Source organism: Thermobia domestica, chromosome 5 (assembly GCF_964235325.1).
Source record: "Thermobia domestica chromosome 5, izTheDome1.hap1.1, whole genome shotgun sequence".
Lineage (NCBI taxonomy): Eukaryota > Metazoa > Arthropoda > Insecta > Zygentoma > Lepismatidae > Thermobia > Thermobia domestica.
Window position 1 is genome coordinate 21070359 of NC_137458.1, and position 13364 is coordinate 21083722.

The 13364-nt window shown below is 35.5% G+C and overlaps 1 protein-coding gene across 2 annotated transcripts in view; it reads left to right on the forward strand.

Annotated features, from left to right (window-relative positions):
• Positions 1-13364, forward strand: part of LOC145685782 (uncharacterized) — a 296487-nt gene that overhangs the window by 248058 nt on the left and 35065 nt on the right. For both annotated transcript variants that reach the window (XM_081758309.1, XM_081758308.1), the window contains exons 4-5: positions 83-288; positions 6607-7491. In XM_081758309.1, coding sequence (XP_081614435.1) covers positions 83-288; positions 6607-7491 — 1091 coding nt within the window. The remainder of the gene's footprint in view (positions 1-82; positions 289-6606; positions 7492-13364) is intronic.

The following is a 13364-nucleotide window of genomic DNA, read 5'->3' on the forward strand; positions in this document are numbered from 1 at the left end:
TGAGATCAACTTTTGTGTCTGTGATTAAAATTGTAGCAACAGATGTTTGTTAAAAAGTCTTTTATCATTCTTGTCGTTCCAGGCCTTGGCTTTGGTCTCATCTACCTTCCTGCCGTAGTGTGCGTGGGATACTATTTTGAAACGAAGCGATCTCTTGCCACTGGAATTGCAGTGTGTGGCTCGGGGGTGGGCACCTTTGCATTTGCTCCTCTTGCCACACTCCTGCTGGATCAGTTTGGTTGGAAAGGTGCCAACCTCATTCTTGCAGGAATCATACTCAATTGTGCGGTAAGTTGCATCAGATGGTCCTTTAGACATTCAATCTAATTTATGTCAGGCATCCTTTTATAAAGTTGTTTTATGTCTAATACATTCCTGAAAATTTGTAAGTTTCATTTGCATTTTTAAAAACGTATTTTGCCTGACTTTCTGATCATGTATGAAATGTTTATCTTTTTGAATTCTCAAATCGTTTAAAGATTCTATTCGGTTTGCCATAAGGACCAGACTGTGTCATGTGATCAGGTCAAAAGTTACGTTCCGTACTAAATAGAGTCTGGAAATTTCAAATCCAGATGTGAGATATTTTAAGCACATAACCTCCGCGTGGGGCGCCCTGGGTAATTCGCTGAAGATGCATATACGAGGAATGACAATAAATTAATGAGAATTGCTGGAGAAAGCAACTTTACTTACATTTTTAACCAACCACAATGTGATCACCATCAAAGTACTCCCTTGTGCCTGCACACAGTTACTCCATCGGTGTTTCCATTGTTGGTAGCATCTCTGGAAGTCATCTTTTGGGATGCCTGCCAAAGCCCGTGCTACCGTTGTTTGAATGTCTGTTTCTGCTTCAAAATGGTATCTGCTTCGAAGCGGGTTTTTAAGAACTGCTTTCACCTTTCGGAACAGAAAAAATCACACGGAGCGATGCCCGGTGAATAAGGAGGGTGTGATAGCACTGTAATGGATTTTGATGCCAAATACTGTCAAACAGACAATGCAATATGGGCTGGTGCATTATCGTGATGGAGGATCCAGGTGTCAGCAATCTCTGGACGAACACGACGGATGCGTTTTCGAAGTCTTTCGAGAATTTCTGTGTGGAAATGTTGATTTACTGTCTGCCCTGGAGGTACCCACTCTTTATGGACAATTGTCCTGGAGTCAAAAAGAACACAAGCATGCATTTCATCTTGAACTTCGACATGTGGACTTTCTTTGGTCGTGGCGAATCTTTCGAACACCATTACACACTTTGTCGTGTCGTTTTGGGGTCATATTGAAAACATCAACTTTTATCACCAGTGATAATTCTATTCAGTAAATCCGGATTAGATTTCACTTGGTCCAACAAATCAGCCACTACAGTCCTTCAGTCATCTTTGTTTGCTGTGTGAGAGTTTTCGGAACCAGTTTGGCACACACTTTTCTCATTCCCAAATTTTCAGTTAATACCAGACGCACTGTTTCTCGATTCATGTTCAGTTCATTCACAATCATTTTCACGGTTAGGTATCCGCTCGCACAAGTTCCCTCACCCTGTCTATGTTATCTTCCGTTCGTGTTGTTGTGGGTCGCCCACTGCGGTGTTCATCTTCGATTTTTGTTTTGCCTTCCGCAAACATTTTGTGCCAACGATACAGCTCTGCCATTGATAACACTTCATTTTCGAAGGCCTGCTGAAGCTTCCGGTACGTTACCGCGGCAGTCTCACCAAGTTTCACACAGAAGGAGATTCCAATACATGACCACACTCTTCAACCTCTAACTCCACAACGAATAATATTTCGTGAGTGTCACATGCTGCGCTAGTGGAGCAAGCCCAAGGTCATAAGCTGGCGGCGGTTTCGGCCTGCAAGGTTGCCAGCATCAGCGGATAAAAAAACATTCTCATTACTTTATTGTCGGACCTCGTACTTATTCTTGATTTCACTCAAACAACTTGTTTTTGTGACAATGTTCTATCTATGTTTACCTTACGTGCTATACATCGTATTTAAGCTCTTCATTATGTCTTCGCAATAAGTTTTCAACTAGCCACCTCCTTATTACAGTTTTTAAGATATGTGGACGACTTCATTTTTTTTTTTCATTGATTTTTCCATTGAGTTTAATGTTCATGTTTCTTGAGTTTTTACTATGTTTCATCTAATTTAGGACAATTTGCTTTTGCGATATAGAATCTGCATAGTCTCTTCTACATTTGAACTGAATTTCAATCATCTCATTCTTTTGGTTTTTGAGATAAGTGGAAGAATTATTTGTTTTTTTTTATTATTATTATTATTGATTATCCATTTATATTAATGTTTCGTGCGTTTTGATAATGTTCCATCCATTTTAGACAATTTGCTTGTGGAATATAGAACCTACATAATCTCTTGTACATTTGAGCTGAATTTCAGCCATCTCCCCCAAAGTCTATTCACATCATTGTATCCGGATAGGCGAGGGCGCCCATGTTGTGGTTTCCAAGGGGGGGGGCAAGTATAAGCGACGTTTTAAATATAGTTTCAAATTTTGCTGTAACTAATGTAAAAATTCTTTACATTAGTTACAGCAAAATTTGATTACTATATTTCCAAAACAGTCCGCTTATACTTGCCCCCCACCTTGGAACCCCACCATGGGCGCCCTTGCGGATAGGCCCTTTATTTATTTGCAGGTATGCTCTGAGAAATACATGTCATTCGGAAAATTTTGCGTACGTTTTGTCTGGGTAAAGGTGTGGCAATAACTACAATTTCTATAAAACTGTGAGCGGGAATAACCTAAACTGATTGGTTTCCAGAGAACCGATGCACATAGTAATTACTAATATATTGTAGCACAAATAAGCAATACAATGAGGCCTAACGAAACCCTTTATTTTAATGCTCACTACACCGTTACAATAACCTCAACAGAAATTATTGTCAGTTTAATGCCTGTGATAAGAGTAGGCTCATTAGGCTCATCCGAGTAGTATGAGAACACATCCGAATGTTCTAGGCAATCTATGCTTTTTTGTGCTACCGGGTTAATATTTACTCTGTTGTTAACTTTCCGCAGGGAAGAAGTCAATTTTGCGTGAAGGCAAGGAAAGATGTCACCCTGCCCATTGTTTTAGCATGATTTACAGAGAAAAATTAATGAAATGGAAACCAATACTCCTTATTACGGGAAAGTAAAGTAAAAATTACATATTTTGATTATTGTAGGGCAAGAGATGGTCTCTCTTTTGTATGGAAGGAGGGTTGTTTCCTACTTTCTAAATACTTTTCTTTTCATTTTGCAGTATCTTCAGTCAGACCTTTTTATTTTTTATTGTATTTGTTAGGGAATTTTAAATTGAACACTAACGGACAACGAATTCTTCTCAGCAATAGCTGAAGTAATACAATATTTTTGTGAAAGCAGTTGATAGCTATTTCAAAACTTTATTCAGTTACGTACATTTTCGTTTGTGCGTTTGATTCTACGAGAAGTAAAAAGATTGTGTATACATTTTCATGGTTTTGGATCTGAGAGTAATATTTTTTTTTCCTTTTTTTAAATGAAGCTTTTTCAATAAAGCACCAACTATTGCTGGGAAGCGCAGTTCCTACAATAGCGTTATATCTCCTTATTCATCATTGTGAGGTTTTATCAGAATCACAGAGCATAAATTGCAATGTTTAAGTGTAATATCTTTTAGTTTTGCCTTTTAGGGTAAAAGAGACCATGATAAATATAGCATGTCGTGGTCCAGTTTCATTAACCCTTCTTCAGATTCTTTTCCTTAACCAAAAGAACACTGATGGAACCCACATGAATATGCCATCAACAGTAAACATTACCCTTTCCATCTAAAAGTTCTAGAAATATACATTCAGTTAGCAGAAAAATTCCCCCTGTTTCACCGTTTCAAAATAAACATGTTTAATTATTTGTACTTGAACCTAATCGTGAGTTTTCATTAGTGGTTAATACACGGGGCAGAATAGTTGAAAACGAATCAAATATTACAGAAATTGTTCAAATTATATAAAGTAGTCTTCCACAATACCGGCCTATCATTAGTGGACAGAAGTCCTAAGTTAAATGGAGATATTGAACACTGTTATCAGTAACTAATCCTAAACCATGGGCGCCCAAAGGTGAGCAGGGTGGGACCTGTGTTCTCCCTGGCTCACGAAAATGTATACATAATATAGCAAACCACGTATATTAAATTTCAGACATAATATAGCAACCTTAGAGATGACCCCCCCTAGAAACTTTTCTTCGGGCGCCCATGTCATAAAATGTTTCTTTTTGTCATTGCTAAATACACAACTTCCTCATATCTTTTGTTTAGTTGTCCTGAATCAAGGCTTAATTGAGATATCCTTGTCTTTCTCATGAACCATGCTTCTTTAACATATTGGGGTGCAAGATGAAATCAAATTGTGAACTTGGTTATGACATTTAGAAATAAGTGAAGATTGGCACAGGTAATGGTGGTGATTATCTCGATTCTATTTAAGATTTCTGCTCGTTGGCAATAAACCGTTATTTAAGAAGGTATGTGAATACATTGTGAACAACTTTTGTAATCTATATGGTTTTTCCTCATTTTCATCTTGTGTTCAGTTATAATTTCTTTCCTCTGATGAAGCATTACGATTTTTCGAAGTACAAGGATCTAAATACCATTATTTAGGACAGTGAGTGCAAGAAAACTTATTCTGTGATTTCTGCTCAATTTCACAGAAACAGTCACCTGTGTCTAAAATACTCTTCGTCTGGTTTCTACTTTTAGTGAGCTTTTTGTATTAATTTGATCAAATTTATATACTGTTTCATTGAACTGTTCTATATGAAAGGACTCATAACGGTAAGGACTAAAACTTACTAAGGAGTAAAACTTACTACACACTTATTTCAAATTATAATTTCTGAATAATTCTTGCATCTTTTACATTTCGACTCTCTCCTAGAGCCTTGTTCCTCGAGAATGAGAGAAAGGAATAAATAAATAAATAAATAAAAACAAAGTAAAACAAAAATTAAGGAAATAAACAGGAACTAACTCACTGAGGAAGAGAGCTGTAGGAACACTTTGTCTTATGACTACAGTATCATAGTACATCCGTCCTTTGTCAGTTCCTCTTTATTGTCTTAATATTTTTACTATTTTAATACTTTTTCTTATCTTTCGTGAACAAGATTGTAGTGAAGAGGCGAAAACTAGAAAGCGCAAGAACTGTTTAGGAATTATTCAAATTTTGAAGTGAAATGATTGGTAATATTACTGAGTTCACACTGCTGCTTAAAATATAGAAAATTATTTATTTTTTAATTTTTATCATGATCGTGGCTATAAAGTCTAGTGGAGATTTTTTTTCTTTCTGTGATTAGTAGTAATCATACGCCACTGGTTGGATGGCAGCTTTCTCAGACGTTGGATTAAAAAAAAAAAAAAGGACTGGGATTCACAGTCAAATGATCTCAATCTCATTGATTTTATCATATGATGAATTTTGCAATTTAAGGTGTATGTTGGAAATATCCCGGTCTTAAATCGTTGAATCATTTAAGCAGAAGAATAACCAGTGCATCGGCTGTCCTCAATCGTTATATATTGAAGAAAATATAGAGAAGTTTGAGAAAGTTTTGAAAATGTATAATCTCCGGAGAGGATAACGACTGGGTTAGATTCTCACTTGTTAAGAAGATGGTTTGAGATAGAATTGGGATTAAAATATAACAGCTTAATAGTCGAGAGAAGATAACACTCTCGTGATGGCTAGATCCTCAAAATAATTGCCAATTTTCCAATTAATTCCGGACTTTGTAGCCACTTTGCATTTCTAATTTCTTCCTTCCTTCCTTTCTTTCTTTTCCTTTTATTTTTTTAAATCTACTTTCACAAACAAACTGTTTAACGAACAGTGCAAAATATTAAGAGGCTCAATCACGACGAAATTAAAATACCGCTAATTTTAGAGTAATTCTGTGATATCTTCAAATAGATAAAATATAATCGAAAAGTGAAACAAGAGCTCACTAGACAATATAATTTTCTACAATAGGATACCGTTATCACTACTCACTTATTTGCTTTCGATTTCAAGCCATTTAGAAAATCGGCATTTATTTTCGCGTTTTTAAATGGCTGCAAACGGAAAGCTACTAGGTGACTCATGATGACGGTATCTCGTTCAAAATAATATTGTCTAGCACGCTCTTGTTTCACATTTCGATTATCTTTTTATCTATTTGAAGATATCATATAATTACTGTAAAATTAGCGGTATTTTAATTTCGCAGTGATTAGGCCTTCTTCGAAACGACTTTGTTTTCTGCCTATGAGTTCATTTTATGCAGAACGGTTCAATGTAGGGTTTGAATTTCCATGAATTCGTTTTAAAATTAATATTCACTAAACTGTTAACATCTACAAATGAAATATCACGTTTCTTTTTTCAGCTTTAAAAAAGAAAAGAAACAGTACAAACTATAATAGATTGAGGAGAAAGGTTTTATATATTTTCAAATATTATAAAACTTGTATTTTTTTACAGCTTGTATGAGTCTGCAAATGAAGGAACATAGGGGGAAACATTAAATAACACGGAGATCGTATTTCATCTGCAGGTGTTTGGAGCTCTGATGAGGCCGCTGATGTACCCAGACAGAAGCCAATGCAAGCCTCTTTTGCAGCGAATGGCCGAAGAGAAGAGGTTCCAAATGGAGCGAGGGTCCATCGGAGGATCGTATTTTGTGGTGAAGCTACCAGATGGAACCACTGAGAAGAGACTGAAGGTGCCTATTAATATTGACCCCGGTGTACATTCTAGTTTCAACTTAGATCAGCTGGTGCCAGGAACTCCTTTGACGCCCGTCCCGACAGTTCCAACCTTACCGACAATTACTGAAGTCAAAATTCCAGACCATAGTGGTTCCAGTGGCGGATCGAGTAACGGAAGTGGCGAGCTTAAGTCCAACGAGAAACAGGGTACGAAGATTGAAGATGTTGCAGAAGAAGAGGAGCAGAACGAAAGTGAAGAGAAAAAAAATAATTTGGAGAAGGATCAAGTAGCTGAAGAGAATGAGAAAAATAAGGTTGAAGAGGAAAACAAGAAAAATTTGAAGGAAATTGATTCACCAGGCAGCGGGAAAGAAGATGAAGACGTAAAGAATGAGATAAATGATAAAGTGATCGAAATGAATGAGAAAAAGATGGAAGAGAATGGAATCAATGAACCAAGTAGATTAGTTGCTGGGATATTGCCAAGGAATGCGTCTCAGCCAACGTTCTCCAGCACTGCTCCTGGTCTTCGTAAAAATGGTTCAGTTCCCTCGTTTGATCGAATGAAAAGACCTGGATACCGTCCATCTTTAGGTACAATAAAAGTCAGCCGCTCAAATCTTACTGTAAATGGTGAAGCTAGGAAGTTACCTGGTCACCTTCGATTGTCAAATATGTCTTTTCACGGCAGCCGAAACAACAACTGTGAAGAAACGTGGTCTAAAACTGATGTAAGTACATTTTATCAGATTAATTCACATTCTTGTTAATTAGTATCACTTAGATATAGAAGAAACAAATAAAAATTAAATTAACGAAGTAGATTAATAAGAATTTTAGGAGTGATCCAAAAAATGGATCAAAAGATTGCGATCTTGGCCAATAATTAGTTTTTAAATCAAGAGCCACAACATTTTTGAACGGCCCGTAAATCGAGTTTTCATATTTTCTACGGAATAAGCACATCATACTGAGTTAAGCGATAGTTTGGATTTGGCTACATTGTATGTAGTTCTCCAGATATAAGGCCTAAAAGAAAATTTTTGATTGAAATATATTGGATCTTTTGATCCAACAAGAAATAAATTCTGATGTTCCACGCAAATTAAAGTTGCGACAAATATAAAAGCAATTTAAAATTTTCTTATTTTAAACTGACCTTAAATAACTGTATATATCCTCCATAGTTAAGAATCGGCTAGGGAAGAGTGCAGCTGAATTTGAGAAAATATAATATTTAAATAATATGATTCTTGTATTAGTTACTCGACTTGGCAGTATTATACATTATTCTGCTGGAATGTATTCGAAGCATATTTTCTTGGACTCAGTAGTATTCATTTCTTAAGATAACTATTGCGCTAATAATTCGTCACGTACTTTATTAGATTGAAACTATTATCAGATAACGATCTACATTTAACTATTAATTCAATTCAGTATTCAACCAATTATAGGAAATGTTTTAGTGTTTTTAGTTTTCGAATTCTTACTGGGAGTTTTGGTAGATGAAAAGTAATTTCAGAATGAACTCACCAACGTAATTTTTTATTCATAAATGCCATTATGAATTGCAGTTGATTATTCTTTTCAAAATAAATATAAATTAAGACTTTCATTTTCTATTTACGTTAGGAGATACGTCTGTCGAAATAAATAAACTCTTTTGGCTATTAAGAGTCTAAGACATTCACCCCCACAGAAACAGAAAACTCTCGCAACTTTATTCCATTATTTTCTTATCAGATTTAGAGAGAATTGCTATTGAACACTATTCTAAACTAATCTTTTTATTATCACTATATTGCGAGCGGTGATAATGTTTAGAAAGAAATGTAAGTACAAGGCTCACCGAAAAAAAATAATATTCTTCTAAGTAGCACTTTTGGAAAACCTTGTTTCCATCTTCAACTTAGAAACATCTCGAAGAGGATTTAAAACATGGGGGAGAAGTGTGGATAGGTAAAAAATGGTTAAAAGGATTTAAAATATGTGAAGTACAAGTCTTCTTGCCAAAAATGGCTTGTCACTGTTCACTCTTGTTCACTGTTTTTTCCTTACCTTCAAGGCGGCAGAAATATGCAGCAAAAAGACTGCTTCGAATCACATTTATGGCTCCTTTATCTAAATTGAGTGTAGGTTTCTCTTTAATTATGAATGTAATAGGTTTTAATTTTTCGTTCAGTTATTGTGTATGCTTTCTCTATCAAACATGAATTAACAATGCGATGGTTATTGTCTTTAAGATGCGCTGCTAATCTGGATAATTGTTGTAAGCTACGATATTTCGATGTGCGAATGTGGTCAGCTGTTCTGGTATAAATATTCCTTTTTTTTTTTTATCTATTTACAGGGTGTCTCAAAAGTCCCCTGACATGGGATAACTCTGTTATTGTCAGAGTTACAACAAAATGTAACAGGGGAAATCGTCTCCAAATATGTTGTTTTCAATCTAAAGTGAAGGAATTGTTTTAAATCGGACGAGCCGTTTGGTCTGTAAACTCTTTATACGTCTAATGTTAAATGAAAATGCAACGTTGTCATTTACCGGGAGGTAGATAAATTTTTTAAGAGTGTAATGAATGGAGGATGTTTGAAATGGGGGCTGCCCATCGACACGTTAGTATAAAAGACAGTAATTTCATTCACATTTCATTCGTATAGATAAAATTCCGGCCGAGCTAATTTTAGCTGGTGGCAAAAAATTGTGGAACAAGATACACAAACTCATTCTCCTTATCTGGAACAAGGAAGAATTGCCACAAGAGTGGAAAGAATCAATCATTGTTCCAATTCATAAGAAAGGCGACAAATCCGACTGTAATAATTATTTCGAGGCATTTCTCTTCTGTCAACATCCTATAAAATCCTTTCAAATATACTATTAGCAAGATTGACCCCATACGCAGATGAAATTATTGGAGATTATCAGTGCGGATTTAGACGAAATCGATCAACTATCGACCAAATATTTACCATTTGCCAAATACTCGAAAAAAATGGGAATACAATACCCCGGTACATTAACTATTTATTGATTTTAGAAAGGCGTACGACTCAGTTAGGAGAGAAACATTATACATCGTTCTTACAGAACTTGGAATACCAAGAAAGCTAATTAGATTAATTAAGATATGTTTAAATGAATCCCAAAGTAAAGTCCGGGTAGGAAAATTTTTGTCCACGAGCTTTCAAGTCGAAAATGGCCTAAAACAAGGAGATACGTTGTCGCCATTATTATTTAACTTTGTTCTGGAATACGCTATAAGGAAAATCAAAGATAGCAACCAGGGCCTAGAGTTGAACGGTATTCACCAGGTTATGGCATATGCTGATGATGTAAATTTAATAGGTGATGATAGGAGAACAACGTAAAGAAATGCAGAGATCTTATTAAACGCTTGCAGGAGCATGGGTTTAGAAATAAATGCAGAGAAAACATGAAAGTGCGTCGGGACTGTAATACGGCAAATTGTGGATGCGTTAAAATATTAAATAATACTTTTGATAAAGTGGATACTTTCAAATATCTAGGATCAATATTAATAGACGAAAATCATATTCACGAAAAAATTAAATGTCGACTAAAAGCAAGGAATTCGTGTTACTATTCGGTTCAAAATCTCTTTTCGTCGCGAATTCTGTCGAGAAATTTGAAGCTTAAAATATACAAAACGATAATCATGCCTGTTGTTCTGTATGGTTGCGAAACATGGTCGCTTACTCTGAGGGAAGAACATAGACTGAAAGTATTTGAGAACAAGATCCTTAGACGAATATTCGGACCCAAGAGGAACGGAAATGGGGAATGGCGGAAACTACATAACGAGGAACTACATCATTTATACAGTTTACCGAACATTGTTAGGGTCGTTAAGTGTAGGAGGCTTAGGTGGGCAGGTCATGTAGCTAGGATGGAAGAAAGTAGAAACGCTTTCAAAGTCTTGACTGGAGGACCAATCGGAAAACGACCATTAGGAAGACCTACGCCTAGATGGGAGGACAATATTAAGATGGATCTCGCAGAGATAGAAATACAAAGTAGAAACTGGATCCAATTGGCTAAGGATAGAAGTCAGTGGAGAGCTTTTGTGAACGCGGCATTGAACCTCCGGGTTCCATACACCATAGAGTTAGTTTTAGTTAGTTAGTTAATTTCATTAACTTATGTTTTGGGTCCAGGTAAATGGCAACGTTGCATTTTCCTTTAACATTGGGCGCATAAACAGTGTACAGCCCAAACGGCTCGTCCGATTTAAAAAATTCCTTCACTTTAGATTGAAAACATTATATTTGGAGACGGTTTCCCCTCTTACATTTTGTTGTAACTCTGATAATAACAGACTTACCCAATGTCAGGGGAGTTTTGAGACACTTTGTATATTTTGTTACATTGACATTTAACTCAATCAATGCCATTACTTTGATGAGGATCAGTTAAACAAATGCTTTAAAATTTGTTATGTAATTTCGTATAGATTTAGGAGGTACTTCTGAAACCTTGATGCCATGTTTTTGCAGTATTCCCTTAATTTTTGCCGAAATATGTGGGACCAGAGGGACACCAATCAGTAACGAGTGAGTGACCACTAACATGTGTTCATTTTTGACAACAAGACTTGTGCTTCACATATTTTAAATCCTTTTAACCATTTTTTACCTATCCACATTTCTCTCTCATGTTTTAAATCCTCTTCGAATTGTTTCTAGGCTGCAAATGAAAACAGGGTTTTCCAAAAGCGCTACTTTAATGAATATCTTTTTTCCCCTGTGATATATGCCTTTTCTGTGATATGAATAAGCCTTTTGCTTACATTTCTTTCAACTTTTTTTTTATTATTATTTTATCCTATTTTTCTCTTTCATGGTTTACTAAAAACTGTGTTTAGAGAGTTTCCAACCAAAATTCTACACTGTGTACACTCCATACATATTTATTTTATTCACTTGTAGAACTTAATCATGATTTAGTTTAATTTGGTTTAGCATATGCGTAAGATAATTGAGTATCGTTATTTAGTATTATATTCATTTTACATACCATTATTTACACATTCATTAACATCGTAATATCATTTGTTATACAGAAATTTGAGCAAATCTTTTAAAGTTTCGGTGGATCAAATATATTTTAAGTAAGTCCGTAACTTATTGTATAGCTTGGTGGGCATCGGAAAGACATTTTTATTTTCTTTTTTAGTAGGAACATAGTTTTGAAGTAATCTGTACATGGTATTCTTTTGTCGATATAACATATGAAGGAAGGTACGTACACCATTAAGATAAGTCAAATGGCTTTCAGTTTCTTTAACATACGCAGGATGAACCATTTATTTTGATACACCCTTGTAACTTTTAAACTAATACGCGAAAAATGCTAAAATTTGGTACTATGCAAGTATCGACAAAGAAACAGTACCTGGTATAATCTGTTATACTATCAGCTTAACAGTGTTTCCAACGTAACAAAAAGTCATATATATATATATATATATATATATATATATATATATATATATATATATATATATATATACACAGTAGAAACTCGATTAACCGTCACCCTCGGGACCGGGACCATGACGGTTAAGCGAATAGACGGATAACAGAAATATTGTTATAAACCTCTACAGTAAGTAGATTTAAGAGGTTCTGGAAGAAATAAATAACCTTATACAAGCGAATAATAGTTTTTGGTCAAGTCCTAACACGACTCGTTTTCGCTTTTGAGCCATCTTCCAAGCATAACAATCAACAGTAAGTTGATAAGGAGTATGTACACTCTGTACGCTTTGTAACAGTACTCGTACTGTACACACTAAATCTGCGTGCCAACTCAAGGTGTCCAATGAAACTGACAATAACTGATTGAGTTACCAAAACAGTAGGAGTGGGGCGGGGTCTACGAAAGGGTATGGGTGGGGATTTTCAATAACAATGGACAGTCGCGTTCAATAACAATGGACTAAAAAAATAGTCATGACGTCAGAGAAAATTAAACTTTAATTTAAACAAAGAATTTTCAATATTACTAGATATTTATGGAAGCGTATCTAATGAGCAATTCTCTTAAGAAAATCTTAGACAGTTTACTAACTTTTATATCTCTTATTCCATTGTATACCTGTACTAGCTAATCCTATTGGAGATGAGTTTTGCTCTCCTCTTGTTCCAAGGGCAATCCCGGTCCAGATAGTAATGCACCAGAGTAATGCATTTTGGTGCAATGCTGCCGCAAGCCGGACCGGCGTTGGAAAAAGCGGAAATCAAGTAGCATCTCCTTTTTTTTTTAAATGGATTTTTATAAATATCCATCATAACTTATAATGATTGAACAGGACCAGAGTAAACCGTATTTCTTCCATGTTACACTAATATAGGTTCGTCTTGAAAATAATTCATAACAGTTTGGAATTTAATTTCTGGCATCTTGAGTGTTTCAAGTCCATGCTTTTCTCCATAAGGGCTTCAGTACTGTACCAAATTTTTGTATGGAAACTAGCATGACCGGAAGTTACGCATGACTATTTCAGTCCATTTCGCTTTACTTTATTCCGTGCTCTGTACGACGCACGGCGTCAATTACGGCACATTTAAAGTACAG